A 17,919-nucleotide genomic window follows, 5' to 3' on the forward strand; every position below is an offset into this window, starting at 1 on the left:
TTCAAATCTGAAGTAAATATTAAGGACATGGTACATACATATTTCTACGTTCATGCAGGTGTTCCATGAGTCTGGAGTGCAGTGGATGAGATGGTGCCAACATGGAGATTTGGTTTCTTGACGCGCTGAATGCGCCCCGCAGGAACCGAGCAGCCGCAGCCAATGGAGACCTGCCAACAGACATGCAACTTCAACAGCCGCAGTAACATCGTCGGCTCCGCGGGTTAGTAGCCCGAATCATAGCGCAGGATTGACCACCACGAGGCCGCGAGGATTGGCCTCCCGGGTCCGACTTCGAGGCAGTGCTCGAGATCCTTGTAAAGAAAATGAATGCCCCGTAAGATGCGGCCGCTGGGCTGTTTCGGCCCAGTAACGGGAATTTGAAACAGGGCAGCTGCGAACGCGCCTGTTCTCGGGCACAGTGCTTCTTCACTCCGGAAAAGCAGACAGCATCTCACAAAAAAGCTGATTCCCTTCCACAAAACTTCAGATCATCACTTACGGCCGTCATGATCGCATGAATTCCGTAATCCGTAGATACCTAGGAGCAAATGCAGGGTCCACGATTTGGTGGGGGAGACTCTGCTGCAGCCAAGCGCGCGGCGTGGGATGACGCGCGTACCACGCGTGGATGGGGCGTTGCCGTGGCAACATGACTTGCACAAGGGTGCAGGGCTGGGCAGGCGCATGCAGACTAAACAACGGGACCCCTCCCCGGCTAGCGCCCTAGAGACCAGAAATCCCGACCTTCCGACCCCTCGCTGGCTCTTTTGTTAATCTCCATCGCCCAGTCCAACGTCTGCCCAATCATCTTGTATGTTGATTTCTTGCTTCTTTCAAGCCCTGCTAGCGCCAAAGGCAAAAAAGGATCCACGCTGGTCTGAAAGGAAGGCCAACGTCTGGGGCACCAACCTCGCGAATTTTGTTCCTGCAGCGAAAACCGAAAACGATCCGAACAGATTGCACCATTGTACTGCATTGCGTTCAGCGACTCCATTTCCTCGCAGCGGACGTTTCCTCGTTTCGTTGCTGGAGACTTTCACCCCACCTGTGACCTGTTGGCTGGCGATCTACGATTGATCAACCATTTGGCTGGAACGCATCCAGCAGCATTCCTGATCCCGTACCTGAAGATCGCATCCCTTGCGATTCACAGTCTACCGAATTAAACCATCTGTGCAACATCGCAAGACGAACAATTCCAGTCGAACCGAACCACTGAGAGGGAGCCGAACCGACTAACCAGCCCAGGGCCGCGCGCTCAGTCTGAGCCCGCACACTCGCCCGTTTCTCGCGGCTTCGCAAACGAACCCAGGCAGGGCCGACAAGACCACGACTGCGACCGATTCAGTTGAAACCAAAATGGACGGTCGACGCACGCCTCCACGCCCACCAGCCGGCTCGGGCTACATGCTACCCCCCAACTACGGCCACGACGACATGGACAACGACCCGACTGGCATGCACCACCGCTACAGCCATCAATTTCATCATCAGCACCATGGCTCGGGCGTGCGCCTCTTGACCGGAATGGAGGATACCAGCTACGATCCAGATCCCAGGGTGTATGTGTTGTCTTCCTTTTCTTCCTCTCACCCTTCACTCCGTTCCAATTGCTCTTTAATTCCCCCCCTGGGCTCGAAACATGAACACGAGCATGAGCACGAGATATGCGTCAACGTTCCCGAGATTTTGTCTCCTGTTCCCATTCGCGTTCCTTGGCCTAGTCCGGTTTGGATACCGAGGACGTTGGAGGAGGTTATGGAAGAGGAACAGGAACAGGAGCCCGAGTACAAGCCTCGTCCGCTGCCCGAGATTCTTAACATTCTTCGGACAGAAGCGAGGGATGGTTTCAAGGACGACAGTAAGAGTGATTCAAGCATCGATATGAGAGACATCGGCCATGTTTGTGCTCTTTCCCCCGTGAGCACAGGACTGGCTCAGACCCAAGGCTTTACAGTCAACGCAACAATTACAGTTCCGACATTAGCAACCGCTCCAACAGCTCGCGTAACAGCTTAGGCAGCTCAATCCGCAGCTCAAGGGGCCCAGTCTCAGTCGCAGCCAAAAGAACAGGCTTCTCCAAGTAAGAGGCGCTGCATCAAGGCCGTTCGCCGAAAAGCAATGGCGTCATCCAGCGACTTGCGACAGCCCCGTCCGGCTATGACAGCTCCGCGCAGAACTGTCAGGCTGCAGCGGCGTCAGGATCTGCCTCCTCGGCCTCAATGCAAGCAGCTGTCATCACCACCAAAGGGCTACCGAGAAGAGCGTGAGCTGAGCCCCGAAGCTGTTGCCGCCATCGTCGCGAGCCTGCCGACCATCCCGGAGGGCCCATCTCCGAGACGGTGGTCGAGGTATAGAGCGAGAGTTGAAACTGCACCTAATAGCGATGAAGAAGAGGATCCTAAGCCAGTCAAGACCGTTGCATACCTATACCCCAGAAGCACAGGCACAAGGAATGTCTTAACAAGCAGCGGCTTACACGGACACCGTAACAGGCACACTTCACATGGGTACGAGCCCTCCCTCGATGACCGGACCAATCTATATGAGCCATCGCTTGACGATCGGCGGCCGTATGAGCCCTCGCTTGATGAACGCCCTTCTCGCGTTACCTATGAGCCGTCGCTTGACGATCGAAGGGGTTATGAACCCTCGCTGGACGAGCGCCCTTCCCATGCTTACGAGCCCAGCTTGGATGAGCGTCCCGGACCGAGCAGCAGCAGGGGAATTTACAGCGAGTCGACTACTTCGTTTACGACGGATGCAAGACAGTCCATCATGAACCCCCCACCTATCCCTCCTCCGCAGCAAGGAGGTCATACGGGGGGCTTTTCGGTTTACAATCCCGAGACGGATGGTTCTCCTACCGCGAGAGCAGGACATTGGCTTCCCCCGCCGCCGACGCACAGTAATATCTCGTTGAACACGACCACAACGAGTAATGACTACGCCCCGCCGCCGCGTCCCCCTCCGGCAAGCACACGCTATGAACCGGCCGATCTGAACGGGAACCCTCGACCAGGGACGTCATCGAACTCCGCATATGATAGAGGCGCAGCTAGCAGGCCTTTACCTCCGGCACCGTTGTTTTCACTCGGTGGGCCAGGCACCAGGTCAACGACCAGCTTTGCGCCAAGTAGTGGCATGGGCGGGCTCGATGACGCGGTTAGTATCCCTCTTGGCGCAGAGGACGACGATCCGTTTGGTTCGAGGGCCGAGCTGCGGAGCGAGCATAACCATGAGAGGTATCCTATGCGGAGCGAAATGGACATGGAAAGTCAGCGGGAGGGATCAGAATACGGACCATCGAGGACTAACAGCGTTACGGACCGGACTACATCCTCGGGGTCGTCGATCCAAGAGAAGTTTGAGCAGTATCGCCAGGCCCCGACAGAGGGCAAACAAGAACGTCGCGGTCTGCGCCCACCGCAGATGAGCAAAAAAGAAGTGCAGCTTATCAACGGCGAGCTGGTGCTGGAGTGCAAGATCCCGACGATTTTGTACAGCTTTTTGCCGAGGAGAGATGAGATCGAGTTCACGCACATGCGGTACACAGCCGTCACTTGCGACCCAGACGATTTTGTTGACAGAGGGTACAAGTTAAGGCAGCAGATCGGGCGGACTGCGCGCGAGACGGAGCTGTTCATCTGCATCACGATGTACAACGAGGATGAGTTCGATTTCACGCGGACGATGCATGCTGTGATGAAGAACATTGCGCATTTCTGCAGTAGGACGAAGTCAAGGACTTGGGGTGAGAATGGGTGGCAGAAGATTGTGGTGTGCATCGTGTCCGACGGCAGAGAGAAGATTCACCCGCGCACGCTGGATGCCCTCGCGGCCATGGGTGTTTACCAGCACGGTATTGCGAAGAACTACGTCAACCAGAAGGCTGTGCAGGCGCATGTGTACGAGTACACGACGCAGGTGTCGCTCGACTCCGATCTCAAGTTCAAGGGCGCCGAGAAGGGGATTGTGCCGTGTCAGATTATTTTCTGTCTGAAGGAAAAGAATCAAAAGAAGCTCAACTCGCACCGGTGGTTCTTCAACGCTTTTGGACGTGCCCTCAACCCGAATGTCTGCATCCTGCTTGACGTCGGTACTAAGCCGGCTAACACAGCGCTTTACCATCTCTGGAAGGCCTTCGACCAGGACTCTAACGTCGCTGGCGCCTGCGGAGAGATCATCGCCATGAAGGGCAAGTGGGGGAAGAATTTGCTCAATCCTCTAGTGGCGTCTCAGAACTTTGAGTACAAGCTGTCGAATATCCTGGATAAGCCGCTTGAATCAGTGTTTGGGTATATTACCGTGTTGCCGGGTGCGCTAAGTGCGTACCGGTATCATGCATTGCAGAATGATGAGACGGGGCATGGACCGCTGAGTCAGTACTTCAAGGGTGAGACGCTGCATGGGCAGCATGCGGATGTTTTTACGGCGAATATGTATCTGGCCGAGGATCGTATTTTGTGCTGGGAGTTGGTGGCCAAGAGAGGGGAGAGATGGGTGTTGAAGTATGTGAAGAGTTGTAAGGGTGAGACGGACGTGCCTGGTGAGTCCCCTGCCCCTTTTGTTCGACTTTTTCGAGAGCCTCGAGCTAACAGCTACAGATACTGTCCCTGAATTTGTCTCGCAACGCCGCCGCTGGCTCAACGGCGCCTTCTTCGCAGCCGTCTACTCGTTGGTTCACTTCCGTCAGATCTGGCAAACCGACCACACCATGGCTCGCAAGATCCTGTTGCACATCGAATTCGTCTATCAAGCTATCCAGCTCTTCTTCACCTACTTTTCCCTGGCCAACTTCTACCTCACCTTCTACTTCATCGCAGGCGGCATCGCCGATCCAGCCGTCGACCCCTTCGGCGGCAAGACCTGTCTCTACATCTTCACCATTATGCGCTACGTCTGCGTCCTGCTCATCTGTACACAATTCGTGCTCTCCCTTGGCAACCGCCCTCAAGGCGCCAAAAAGATGTACGTCGCGTCCATGATCATCTACTCTATCATCATGGCATGGACATTCTTCGCCTGTATCTACATTGTCATCCGCCAGTTCCGTCTTAAGGATGATCCGGACCTGGCGCTGGGCAATAACGTTTTTACGAATGTCGTCGTGTCCACGATATCGACTATCGGCCTCTACTTTGTCATGTCCTTTTTGTATCTCGACCCCTGGCACATGTTCACTTCCTTCCTGCAGTACCTCATCCTGTTGCCGTCGTATATCTGCACACTGCAGATCTACGCGTTCTGCAACACGCACGACGTGACATGGGGTACCAAGGGTGATAACGTGTACAAAACCGACCTGGGCGTTGCCAAGGGTGATGGGTCCAAGGTAGAGTTGGAAATGCCCTCCGAACAGTTGGACATCGACTCGGGGTATGACGAGGCCCTACGTAACCTGCGCGATCGTGTCGAGGTACCGAAACAGCCTGTCAGCGAGGAACAACTGCAACAAGATTACTACAAGAGCGTCCGCACCTACATGGTGCTAGTCTGGCTCGTTGCGAACGCGACGCTCGCTATGGCGGTGAGCGAGGCCTACGGTGGTAGTGCCATCGGGGACAATTTCTACCTGCGTTTTATCCTGTGGTCGGTCGCAGGCTTGGCCGGGTTCCGTGCGCTGGGGAGCACCGCGTTCGCGGTCATTGAGATTATTAATATGATTGTCGATGGCAAGATGAGGATGTCGCTGCGCTCGCCGCGCTGGAAGACGACTAAGAGCGGGAAGATCCGGCCGGGTGGGCGGTGGGGATGGTTTTCGGGGATTGGTGAGAAGGTTAGTGATGCGGTGAGTAGTGTGGCGACGAGTATTAGGCGTTAGGGAACTGTTTCTTTTGTAGGGTTTTCTCGTTTTGTTATGATGGGCTGATGATGATGATGGGATATGAACGGAAGGAAATAATGATGGGTACTGTCGGATACATGAGTGAGGAACTGTCTGTTATCTCCATGGCTTCATGTATGTTGATGAGCTTAATGTCATGAGTGTTATGTGATATACTGTAGATACCCTAAAACTACGATTATGTCTATATGCGACTCTGTCATTGCCAAGTCGTTGCGTGTCCAATCATTAAGTCCAACCCTTGCACCACCATCATTTGCACTGCATCGATCCCATATCCGAGCATTACCTTAAGCAGAATATTCTCCGTCCAGTCCATCATCACACATAACCTCATAAACCCATAACCCGTAACACTGTCTGCTCAAGGTAGACATACGTCCTCCTGCCCAGCTTCCCCAACTGGAACGACACGAGCCCTCCAGACGCTTTTCGAGCCTTCAAAAACCCATAAACGACGAACCCCAACGAAATAGCCGTCGAAATGAACAGCAGCGCCTCGTCAGCCCGCGCCCGCCGACAGTTGCCCTGCAGCCGATGATAAACTTTCTCCTCGTCGTTCGTGCCCTTGAACACGCCATACACTTTATTTTTTCCAGACCCCCGCGAGCCCTGGTTGAGGAGGTTATTCTTGAGCATGTTCCCGCCATGCTTGCAGTTTTCTAGGCCACCTCCTAGGCCGATTGCCCATGCCTTGTGCTGTTAGTGTCATCGTAGCTTGAGAAGGGGGACGGGGGAGGGGGAGACGTACGATGCCGGCGGCAAGGGCCAAAATCGCAAAGATGGCATCCAAGAGGACAGGCCCAAGTTGAACAATCGATGAGGCGGATTCGGAGGCGAAGAGCAGTACTGCGGCTCCCACTATGGCCACAAACATACCAAAAGCGCCGACAAAGACTGTGTAGCGGATAGTGACTGGGGCCGAGCCAATAACCCAAATCCGGACAAAATGTGCCGCTAGGCCCAGAACAGTTAGGGCGAGGAGGAACTATAGAGTGGTCAGAGTTGTTTCTAGCGAGGACGGGGTTGAAGTTGCGTTGGTGAAGGGCCGTACCTGGAGGACCTGAGGGCCGAGAACTGCGAGCTTCGCCATGGTTTTGGAGTTGAGAGAGAAACCTGGCAAACAGAAGAAAGAGTATCAATTGAGGATGACAGAGAGGCAGAAGCTATATATCTGCTCAAACTAGGCCCACCACATGCCTTGATAACGGCACCGACCGACTACGATTTCCCTTCAGCCTCTTTCGTAGGTGGTTGGGCAGTAGTATTGAATCATTCTGTGCCGTAACACACCGGTAGCTAGCCGCTTATACCGTGCTCGATGCATAACTCTTCAGCCAGTCAGATCTAGGTCAGGGTAGGATTGGGAATCCGAGGGCGGGTCGTTTGAATCCTACCAGACTTGATGGTTGGGGGCCAATGTGTAGCTAGATCATGGAGATGCGGGTAACACAGGATTCTTGCATAGTCGGGCCATTATATTATAGCTTTTGTTGTCTTTCCCCTCTTCAAAAAGTAATGTGAGTTACGCCAAGCTGTACCACGATAGATGGTTGGAAAACCGAGAGATCAGGCAGCAATTTAAGAACTGATCCATGAGGAGAAACAGTGTATATTGGTACTCAAATACACACGGCTAGAGAGCTGGCACTGCGTGCTCGATGACATCTCTCTGGGCCTCCCAGGCCAGCCAGTCTGATCTCGTCGTCCTGCACAAGTTAGCATCACGGTATCGTCCGTCCTCATGGGCCAAAACTCACGGTAACAGCCCCATGGCATTAACCTTCCATATCCCGAGCGCCAATGCAACCAATTGGAATGCTACATAGGCCACTTTGACCTGCAGGATGCGGGAGCGGTTGGTGTCGGTCTCGAAGCGGTGGAAGGCCTGGTTCGTGCCGAGGATGCCCATGATGGGGTTCTTGAAGGTCATAAAGACCATCATGATGGAGAAGATCTGAAGCGAATTGGGCGTCATATAAATCATGAGCAGCGTCATGGGCAGGCCCTTGATTGGGCCCAGCGCCACCTCCCATGCCTTCTTGACCTTGAGCGTGTCCATCTCGTCGGCGGTCGGCTGCTGACGCTTGGCGTCTTTGTCTTTTTTCTGTGGGGTGTCAGCATTGTTGGGTCTGCATTGGAGAATCAACGGCCGGTTTACCTTTGAGCTTCCTGAGCTCGGCTGGCCGTAGCCCGGGGGATCGGGGATTCCTGGTTGCTTCTGCTTGTACGCGGGCGGATTCTTGAGCCCCGCGGCCCAGGCTGGGAGGATTGTTGTGTTGGACATGATCGATTGTATAGGAAACTGATTACTGTTTATTTAGGCCGCTGAGTGTATTTGCAACGCGAGATTGTAGTCGTCGGAGTGTGTTGATGTCGAGATCAAGATGCGATTGAATGAATGGCGGCAGCTTGTCGCTGCTGCGTTGCAGTTGGAGCTCCAGCCGTTGTCAGCCCAAGTCCCACCACAGCAGCACGCTAGTAAACTTCACACCCCCATGCTCTCCTTGGATCCAATCCTTTCAGGGGCCAGATCCACTTCCCGCGCTGAGCGCGTGGCCCGTGGGCCATCACCAGCGACGAGGAGTCGAGGCAATGGATGGGATCGGCTGGGATCTTTCTTCCCGACTTCCTACTTCAGTCGCATTTTCGGCGCTGCGACGACAGGAGTGCGTGCTAGCGCGACAACGACATCATCGTAGCTGCGGCTGGCTCGACTTGTCCTACCTTGCTAACTAACACCAAGAAGCCCTCCGAGTTTACCTTAGGGACTACGACGACGAAGCATCAACACCGATCAAAAGCAGCACTTCTCTTCCCAGAACGGCGGGCTGCCTTCGCTTAACGAGTCGTCTTCATCAACCAACGTCCAGCGCCTGTTCCCCAACCACGTCCATTGGCCTCGCCTGTTGCCGTCAATCGATTCAAATCTCTCGTTTGCCATTCCCTCTCAGCGTCATCGGCCCGGGCAGACCGGCCTGCCTAGGGACGCGCCGTTCGGTCCAGTCCTGAGCCTGTCAGCGACCCGTTGCCATCTCCACCTCGGGCCGTGACGTCCCGCGAGCCGGAGCGAGAACGCCGTTTTGAAATCCTTCGACCAACAACAGACAAGATGTCGAGCTCGCAAGGGGGAGACTCGAAACTGTTCGCTCGCGTAAGTTGACACCAGCTCTGGTTCTGGTTCTGGAAGTCAGGTGTCTTGGCTGCGCTCTTGGGTCGCCTTGCTGGGAGGGGAGGGGAAAGCAAGAGACTCCGGAAGCAAACAGTCTGTCGGTTGCCGTCCAACGCCGTTTAATATCTGCATCGCGCCCCTCCGGACCACTCTTTGCGTCCAGAGCCAGCCTTGCTGCCCTCTCCCTTTGTTGCTGCCCCATATGAACCACAACCGTCTCCTAGACCACTACTCTCCTATCATGCCCCTCCCCCGCCATGATCATCGACGCCATGTTCACTCCTTATCTGCCTCCTCCGACTAGATACTTACCCCGCGTGCAGGGCAAAGTCGCCGAGCTGCGCTTCGAGCTCAACAGCGGTGGCAAAAAGGACAAGCACCACACCGCCAAGCGCATCGCCCTCAAGAAGATCGTCGCCAACATGACCATGAGCAACAACGACATGGTTGCCCTGTTCCCAGACGTTGTCGCCTGCATGACCATCCAGGACCTCGAAATCAAGAAGATGTGCTTCTTGTACTTGGTCAACTATGCCCGCATGCGCCCTGAGGTCGCCGTCAAGGCCATTCCTGTGCTGGAGCGGGTTAGTCTAATTGCTCCCATATCCAACAGACGTCTCTCTGACCTTCCCAGGACATGGAAGACCCGAACCCCTTGATTCGCGCGCTGGCCCTGCGCACCATGTCGTATATTCATGTCCGTGAGTTCGTCGACGCCACAGTGCCCATCGTTAAGCACATGTTGCGCGATCCGGACCCGTATGTGCGCAAGACGGCCGCCTTCTGCATCGCTAAGCTGTACGATCATGACCGCCAGATGGTGGAAAAGTCCGACCTCATCGACCGGCTTAACAGTCTGCTCCGTGACGACAACCCCACCGTGGTCGCCAGCGCCTTGGCTAGCTTGATGGACATCTGGGAGAGGAGCGAGAATATCAAGCTGACGATCGACTATACCAATGCGTCGAAGATGGTTGCTATTCTGCCGGACTGCTCGGAGTATGTCCCCTTGACTTTTTGGAATTAAGTCAGAAGCTAACTATGGCAGATGGGGCCAAACATACATTCTCGAGGCGCTTATGACCTACGTCCCCCAAGAATCTGGCGAAGCCTCTCTCCTCGCCGAGCGCATTGCCCCTCGCCTTTCCCACAGCAACTCAGCCGTCGTGCTAACCGCCATTCGTGTGATTCTCTATCTTATGAACTACATCTCCGACCAGAAGCAAATATCCGCCCTCTGCCGGAAACTCTCTCCTCCGCTGGTGACCCTCTTGGCCAAGGGCCCCGAAGTCCAGTACCTCGCCCTGCGCAACGCGCTCCTCATCCTCCAACGCCGCCCCGAAGTCCTGCGCAACGACATCCGCGTCTTTTTCTGCAAATACAACGATCCAATCTACGTCAAAGTTACCAAACTCGAGCTAATCTTCATGCTCGCCAACGAAAAGAACATCGATGAAGTCCTCACCGAGCTCCGCGAATACGCGACCGAAATCGACGTCCACTTCGTCCGCAAAGCTGTGCGCGCCATCGGAAAGCTGGCCATTAAGATCGAGCCCGCCGCCCGGCGCTGCATCAACCTTTTGCTCGAGCTTATCCAGACCAAAGTGACCTATATCGTCCAGGAGGCGACGGTCGTCATCCGCAACATCTTTCGCAAATACCCGAACCAGTACGAGTCCATCATCTCGACCCTCTGCGAACACCTCGATTCCCTCGACGAACCCGAAGCCAAAGCTGCCATGGTCTGGGTCATCGGCCAATACGCCAACCGCATCGAGAACGCAGACCAACTCCTCGAGGACTTCCTCTACTCCTTTCACGAGGAGCCCGTCGAAGTCCAGCTCGCCCTGCTCACAGCCACAGTCAAGCTCTTCATCCAGCGCCCCACAAAGGGTCAAGACCTCGTTCCCAAAGTCCTCAAATGGGCCACCGAAGAAACCGACAACCCCGACCTGCGCGACCGCGCATACATGTACTGGCGCCTGCTCTCCACAGACATGGAAGCCGCCAAGCGCATCGTCATGGGCGAGAAGCCACCCATCACAGCCGAATCCGAGCGCTTAGACCCTGCCACGCTTGAGGAAATGTGTCTAAACGTCGGTACCCTAGCAACAGTCTACCTCAAGCCGGTGCAAACCGTTTTCCGGAATGCCCGCCCCCGGCGGCTGCAGGAGTCTCCTTGCCTGCAGAAGAATGATTTACCTGGTCCAGTGATCGGGATCATGGGTGATGCGACAAAGAGTTTGAGCCAGTTTGGTCATGGGAGCCAGGCGATTTTCAGTCATGCAGCACCAGCTGCTAGTGCCAGTCCTAACCCGCAGAATGGAGGAGGGAACATGGCGCAGGCGGTGAACCAGGCGGATGCTTATTTTGCGTCACAGATGCAGAAGATGCAGATTCATGATGGGGGAGATGCGTTTGGAGGGGCAATGGGGAGCGAAGGGGGAGGATATGTGGTGAATCAGTATGCGCCGCAGACGGTGTATCAGCCGGCACAGATAGCGGCGAATAATCAGGATTTGTTGCTCTAGATTGCACGATGTTGATAGATACCTGAGTTGTTGTAAGTTGTGGTGTACGGTATGGTTGTCGGTAAAGATGGTTTCTGAAGGGCTCCTTTTGCTGTACATATTGGGGTTACTTTTTAATCGAGGATTTTGCCATTCAGCAGACATAGAGTCATAGTCTGAGAGATCTCAATGAAGGGGACCAGTCACGGGCATCGAGTAAACAGCAAATCAACTCTCATTACCTCCTTACCCTCATTACTACCGACCCTACCACGAACAAGAGCACACGAGCTAGAAATGGCCGAGCTCCATGAAAGTTACCCCTGGCACTGTATAATGCTGGCAAGACCACATAACATCCCCAATAACCCACATTACCCGCCAGTAAACTAGCAACATGAAAGTGATACTTGGTCAAACAAAACAGAACCAGATCAAGCAGGCCAGGGGGCATAGTGTGTACGAGCAAGCTCATCAAACAACCATCATACCAAACATCATGGCTCCGATGCCAACCAGGTTGCCAACCTTGTTGGAGCCAGCACCAGCGCTAGCCGGGGTAGACGTAGGAGGATTAGAGGCAGTCGACGTGGTTGAGGAAACCAATAGACTGGTGATGGTAGTATCAGGAGAGATCGGAGGAGCCAGACTGTTGGTTGAGGTCTCAGTAACGCCAGGAATGCTGGTGAAGGTTGTAGTGATGGTCTCAGTGCCGCTGGTGAAGGTCGAGGTGAACGTCTGGGTCAAAGTAGATGTCTGGGTGACGAACTCAGTGGTGGACGGCTCCGTAGCAGGCGGAGGGGGAAGGATCTCCGTAGTGCTGCTCTCAGGTATGGGGACCGGCACGGTCTGAGTGACAGTGGCACACGGGGTAACGGTGGTGATAGTCACGACAGCACCGGCACCAGTCAGGGTAATGGTAGTAGTGGCCGAGGCTGTGACTGTGACGGTAACAGTAGTAACGTCAGAGGCGTCACGAGCGGCAAGAGCCTTTGCTTCAGCCAGAGCCTGCTCGGCGTTGCAGGCCGGCATCATGATGTTGGCAACTCGGGCCGTGGCAAGGCCGAGGTTGCTGACGGCGAGGGCCGTGGTGAGGATGTGATGACCGAACATGGTGACAATTGACTGGTCTGAAGAATGTCAACTGCTATATTCCAAGGTAGTTGAGGGAACAGAGCAACTAAGAGCTTGAGTTGACGAGGAGTTCGATCCCAGCGATCACTGGCACACCACGTTGGATCGGGGAACTTGAGCATTTTAATCAATTCTTTGACTAGCTTGCCAAGTTTTGGATCACGAAACTCCTATCCAAGATGGAAACGACTGAAAAAGGAGAGAATTGAAGCCACTTACAGGCAGAGAGTTCACAATTGAGCAATTCTCCAGTACTAAAGGTCCGTCGTTGCGTCGTCGTTCCTCAAGTTGGCACGGGTGAAAAAAAGATCGAGAGGTTGGAAATTTGGAAGAGTTGGAAAATGTGGAAGAGTGGGAGAAGGAAGAGGAAGGTTACAGGATCAGAAATGCCGGGTGTGTTGGCGCCTTGGAGATGAGGCAAGCGGAAGAGTGAGGAAGGAAGGTACGACACAATAACGATGGGGCCATTCAACAGTTTCACTCCCCTAGGGTTTAATTTTCAGGTCATGGACAGACAAAACTGATTGCGGAACGGACAGGGTGCAACTCCAAACGGATGGAAGCATGCCATTGTTTAGGAGAATTCAGGATGTGTTGCGTTCCATGCTGAGACTCTTGTTCCGGCCGTTCACAGGGTAACGGGATGATTTGGTCACAACGATGATCACTCTTAGAATGTATACAAAAAGTTCTACAAAATTTTCATCAGAATTCTGTCCACTTGATGAAGCTTGGGTGGATGAGGCTTTTCGCATTGCTCTGTTCATGGGAAGTAGTTATTGATATGCTCCCCGTTAGTCAACTCGGCTCACTGGCTTCCATATGAGTCGAGCGGAAGATTATCACAACTGGTATATTGTGGCAATTCATGGGGAGTTACACAGATGACAAGTCTTTCATCTTGGTGGCGCTTTTTGTGTTCATCGCACGGCATGAGACGTACCTGCGTCAGTCTTTAAGTTGTGCCACTTGAGTTGTGCTCCTCTATCATGGTGGAGTTACAATAACCGTAGAGGAGTTCAACGGATCTCGCTATTTGATGACTGTTTGAAGCTCTCCTCCGAATTCGAGGGGAAAGTGTCTGGCAGACGTGTCATTGATCTCAATTCTTTCACGTCAACTCATCTTGTCAAATTGAGGGATTGAGGGGTTTTAGATTTAGTTGCAGTTATGAAGTTCAGAGAGAACTACTACCCTAACTCACTTATCTGGTTACTGATCTGGGAGTTAGAGCTCAATCGATTGAGAAGTTGTCTTTATTATCTCGGCTTGCAGTGTACATTTGTCAGGATCGAGTCAACCTCATCCCCAGCCTCATGTCTCAACTCAACATGCTCATTGCCCAAACTGGTACGGCCGTGCACGTAACAATTCATCTACCAACATCACTGCAAGATGCAGTGATATGACGAGTCTCAGGCGGATATTGCACCCTGAAGTGCTGTCGTGTCCTGACACAGTTACAGCGTCTGGAGGCTTGCCGTCCATGAAACGGGCATAGTTGACAGTTGTAAGTTTCTCTGTATCACAGTCCCGGGATTTGTGCTGCAAAGCTGCGACAACACCGCCCATTCTGGTGCTGATTCCTCGCGAAGGGTAACCCTCTCATTTCAGGCAAGTTTCTGGCCAGCGCGCCATTCTGCTCCAAGATGAGGCTACCAGCTGTTGCCTGCCAAAGAGAGACTCTTGATTGCCAGCAATTGAATGAGAAATGACAGGCCTCATTTGAAGAAGGATTGAAAGCTAAACTAAACCCTTAAACTGCTGATGGCTTCCGATCTTTGCAAAAATTGGGTCATCACTGTCCTCGCCGTCAAGGTCAAAGAGAGGTCTCCAGCCCAGCCCGGGCAGACAAAACCCGACACAGCCAGCGAGTGGCGCTCTCCAAGGGCGATCTGCCAATCATTTCCACTGAAGTGGGTGTCTCCCCAGGCCATCTATGCTAGGCATGTGGAGCAAGCCGCAGCACTGCAGGGAGCGCAACGAGCTGCTTGGCTGCTGCGTCAGCGACAAAACATCAACAGCACATCGCTCCGGGCTTGCCAAGACCTCCGATGCCCCCCAGCTTTCCCGCTCATCCATCCATCCACGGAGCTGCTGTCCTTCCCATCCGCTTTTCCCTCTTTTCCTACCGACACGAGCTTGCTTACACCCCCAGCGGTGTTTGGTAGGAGTCGTGGTTCCTGTTCCGGGATCTTTTCCTTCTTCCTCTCCTAAATATTTTCTTCAGCGGTGTTTCCACTTCCTGGTCGCGTAGTTCTCCTAGCGCCGACAGCGTGTTCGTCTCTCTTGTGCCCGTGCTCGATTCCTCGGTGATCCCGACTTTCGCCCAGTGCTCAGGACCTCATATCGACGTCTATCTGAGCGATAACAATTTTTCTTGTCCTGACGCTTCCCCTATACTCACTCTGTTCCCTACGTATACACGGATACTGTTGCGCTGTCTTATTGCGCCAAAAGCGTGTCAGTGCGTATCGACAGCCTGACGTTCACGATTGTTGATTCTACGACTACGTCACGCGCGCTAAACCCTATCAACGCTCCCGTTTTACGTTTCGTCTACTAGACCGCATTTTTGGTCATCCCGCGACAAGCGAGATAAGGTTCCTAGGTCGTGAGAAAGGCGGAAACGATTGCCTGTGGATCAATAAGTATATTATAGTCCCGACTTCGCCCGCCACTGCTCGATACCGCTTCCGGGTGTTGAATTGAACTTGAATTGGATTGCTCGCATCGATCGCGCTGCAAGCTTCGAGTCGCTTGAAGCGAAGATTAAGCTTTCAGTGTATCGCAAATCATTGTTCTAAAACTGTAACGGCAATCGCAATGGGGGAACTATCGTTAGAGAATCCAGGCGGTCAGCCTGAGAAGCAGAGCCAAAACACAGCCCCGACCGAGTCTACAGAGCCCCAATTTTCAACGACAAAAACGTCCGCGGAGTTTAAGTCGCAGTCCACTAAATCTGCCACTGTCGCCGAGTCATCAACCGCCGCTGCCGCCGCCATTTCCCAGGAAGACCCCAAACCTAGTGACAATATCAAACTCGACATATCCGCCCCCCAGCCTACCGATAACGACTCCCTCTCAATAGAACCATCCGACCCGCCGCCCGCAGGGGGCATCTCCTCCAGCAACACCAAGCCCGACCCCCCAGTCTGCAACATCACCCTTCTCCTGCCCACAGGCGCGCGCCATCCTTACCGTATTGATGAGAAATACCTAGCCAAGCGCAACGTTTCCGTACCCGAGACGACCGAGACGGGGGCCAAGGATCCGTTTAGCATTAGTGTCTATAAACTGAAGGAACTGATTCTGAGGGAGTGGCGCGAGGAGTGGGAGGCTAAGCCGGCAAGTCCGAGTAGTATACGGTTGATTCACTTTGGGAAGTTGTTGGATGATAAGGAGCCTTTAAAGAGTATGTTGTTGCCTACTTAATAGGGGTCCAGTTTGAGGTGGGTGAACTGACAATTTGCAGAGTACCAGTTTAGCACAGACAGCCCCAATGTGGTGCACATGTCGGTGCGGCCAGCAGAGATGATGGAGGAGGATGAAGGTAGCAAGACAAAGCGCAGCAGCAGCCGCGAGGGTAGACCGCGTGAGAGAGAGAGTGGATGCTGTGTCATCTTATAGCTCTGTGCTCTTGACTGGATGAGCAACTTTGGCATGCATGGCGACGTACTTTCACCCCCGACGTGCCATGGTCACGTATATTCCTGGACGCATGTGTTTATAGGACATGATCAACTTCAACAAATCAACGATGGGCGGCGAGGGGTAGGCGGGCAAGCATGTTGATTCATGCGACGACAGACGACAGACTTCGGACTGACTGACTGATTTTGACGATCGATGTACGTGGACGAATGGCTGGTTGTTTGGTTGCAAGTTTGGGGATTCGGATCGGCGTATCGTAGCGGTGTTTCAATTGTCGTTTTATAGGTAGTTTAGGCATTCTCTGTTTCGAGAAGTACGTATAATGATGGGTCAGAATTGTAGCAACGTCCGCATTGCTCATCATCATTAAGAGGGGGTTCATCTCTGAGAAGGGTAGGGGATATCATGTCTGTTCGCGGCAGGACCTTATCCAGGCCTGCCAGCTCGTCAACGCTATTTGCGCCACCTCATCTCTCTTAGCCCTTATGACGCCATTTCCTTCATTATCCATCACTGTCCCTCAAACCCCCTGTGCGTAGCCCCTCAGCTCCTATCCATCTTCAACTTCCTCTCCACCTCCTCATGGAACCCCACCATCGGCATGCTCTCCTCCTGCACAAACACATCCTCCCACTCAATATCGCAGTCGGTCCCCCGCAGAATCTCTTCATGAACCCCCTTCCTAACCCCCCCGCCCAGACACATCGGCTTCCATTCACCTTCCTTCACAATCTTGAGCTCCATTTGCCGCCGGATGGGCTCCGCCATGCCGAAGGTGCGTCGCAGAGTCTCCATGCGCAGGGATTCTTGTGTTGCGTGCCATTTGCGGAGACGGGATTCCAGGGGATGGGAGGAGATGGGTTGAGTTTGAGGGTGGAAAGCCGATGGGCCGACGCCTGCGCGGAGAGTATCGTGCAGCCCAGGGGCCGAGGGCGCGACGTAGGAGTGGGAGGGGAGATGGGTGAAGGAGGTGTGGTTTTCTTGGGCGGGAACGATACGGAGAGACTGGGAGAGAACGAGGCTTAGAAGATGAGGAATAAGGGCAAGGGAGAGAGCAGGGGCTTACCATTGTGGCGGGTGAAGCTGGAAGGTTAAATAGGGAGTTTGCTTATTTTGGACTTGGTGATCCGATTTCTTGGAACGCGATTGGGTTCGGCCCGGGTTGTGATTTACGCGGAGAGTAGTCCGGCGAGTCGGTGTGGAATGGTGCTGGAGAAGAAAGATGAGGTTGTTCCAGAATGATGTTGGCGCAAGGTTAAAGTCCAGTTCCAGAAGCGATGCGTTGCTTGGGACGGGACAAGCTCAGGCTCCAGTAGGCAGGCTCCAGGCTGACGGCAGCGTATCCGCTGCGCGGGTGGGCCAGGCTGAAGCTGCAGCGCGGCCCACTCAAACAGGGATTAGGCCAGCTGATAGTGGAGCCCCGGATCTGGTACCGAGTAATTACACAGGCGGAATGTATTTAAGGTAACGTGACGTGGTACGATACATTACCGTTTTGGAGGGTTAGGACTGCGCCGACTGAGCTGAGAGCCAAAGTTGTGATGGCATTGGTTCAGCCCTGCAAGTGGAAGAATCCTTATTGAGCTTCTTGGACGGGA

At 53.8% G+C, this 17,919-nt stretch overlaps 7 protein-coding genes across 7 annotated transcripts; 3 read left to right on the forward strand and 4 right to left on the reverse strand.

Moving 5' to 3' along the window:
* Window positions 1-1,362: 1,362 nt before the first annotated feature.
* Window positions 1,363-5,827, forward strand: CTHT_0039460 (uncharacterized protein; the record flags this gene model as incomplete). Its single annotated transcript, XM_006694294.1, has 4 exons — window positions 1,363-1,565; window positions 1,728-1,864; window positions 2,027-4,552; window positions 4,611-5,827. 4 exons carry the CDS (start codon window positions 1,363-1,365, stop codon window positions 5,825-5,827), a joined length of 4,083 nt encoding a protein of 1,360 aa, XP_006694357.1.
* Window positions 5,828-6,184: 357 nt separating this feature from the next.
* On the reverse strand, window positions 6,185-6,944 carry CTHT_0039470 (uncharacterized protein; the record flags this gene model as incomplete). The annotated part of the gene is made up of 3 exons (XM_006694295.1): window positions 6,185-6,544; window positions 6,603-6,839; window positions 6,906-6,944. The coding sequence occupies 3 exons, from the start codon at window positions 6,942-6,944 to the stop codon at window positions 6,185-6,187; spliced, it is 636 nt and encodes a 211-aa protein (XP_006694358.1).
* A 543-nt stretch (window positions 6,945-7,487) lies between these two features.
* On the reverse strand, window positions 7,488-8,138 carry CTHT_0039480 (uncharacterized protein; the record flags this gene model as incomplete). The annotated part of the gene is made up of 3 exons (XM_006694296.1): window positions 7,488-7,560; window positions 7,612-7,958; window positions 8,013-8,138. 3 exons carry the CDS (start codon window positions 8,136-8,138, stop codon window positions 7,488-7,490), a joined length of 546 nt encoding a protein of 181 aa, XP_006694359.1.
* Window positions 8,139-8,963: 825 nt separating this feature from the next.
* On the forward strand, window positions 8,964-11,554 carry CTHT_0039490 (complex subunit beta-like protein; the record flags this gene model as incomplete). The annotated part of the gene is made up of 4 exons (XM_006694297.1): window positions 8,964-9,005; window positions 9,248-9,607; window positions 9,658-10,022; window positions 10,072-11,554. 4 exons carry the CDS (start codon window positions 8,964-8,966, stop codon window positions 11,552-11,554), a joined length of 2,250 nt encoding a protein of 749 aa, XP_006694360.1.
* Window positions 11,555-12,007: 453 nt separating this feature from the next.
* Window positions 12,008-12,646, reverse strand: CTHT_0039500 (uncharacterized protein; the record flags this gene model as incomplete). Its single annotated transcript, XM_006694298.1, has 1 exon — window positions 12,008-12,646. The coding sequence occupies one exon, from the start codon at window positions 12,644-12,646 to the stop codon at window positions 12,008-12,010; it is 639 nt and encodes a 212-aa protein (XP_006694361.1).
* Window positions 12,647-15,493: 2,847 nt separating this feature from the next.
* On the forward strand, window positions 15,494-16,297 carry CTHT_0039510 (uncharacterized protein; the record flags this gene model as incomplete). Its single annotated transcript, XM_006694299.1, has 2 exons — window positions 15,494-16,082; window positions 16,143-16,297. 2 exons carry the CDS (start codon window positions 15,494-15,496, stop codon window positions 16,295-16,297), a joined length of 744 nt encoding a protein of 247 aa, XP_006694362.1.
* A 567-nt stretch (window positions 16,298-16,864) lies between these two features.
* On the reverse strand, window positions 16,865-17,390 carry CTHT_0039520 (uncharacterized protein; the record flags this gene model as incomplete). The annotated part of the gene is made up of 2 exons (XM_006694300.1): window positions 16,865-17,326; window positions 17,388-17,390. 2 exons carry the CDS (start codon window positions 17,388-17,390, stop codon window positions 16,865-16,867), a joined length of 465 nt encoding a protein of 154 aa, XP_006694363.1.
* Between the last annotated feature and the right edge of the window lie 529 nt (window positions 17,391-17,919).

Source organism: Thermochaetoides thermophila (genome assembly GCF_000221225.1).
Source record: "Thermochaetoides thermophila DSM 1495 unplaced genomic scaffold scf7180000011816, whole genome shotgun sequence".
Taxonomy (NCBI): Eukaryota; Fungi; Ascomycota; class Sordariomycetes; order Sordariales; family Chaetomiaceae; genus Thermochaetoides; species Thermochaetoides thermophila.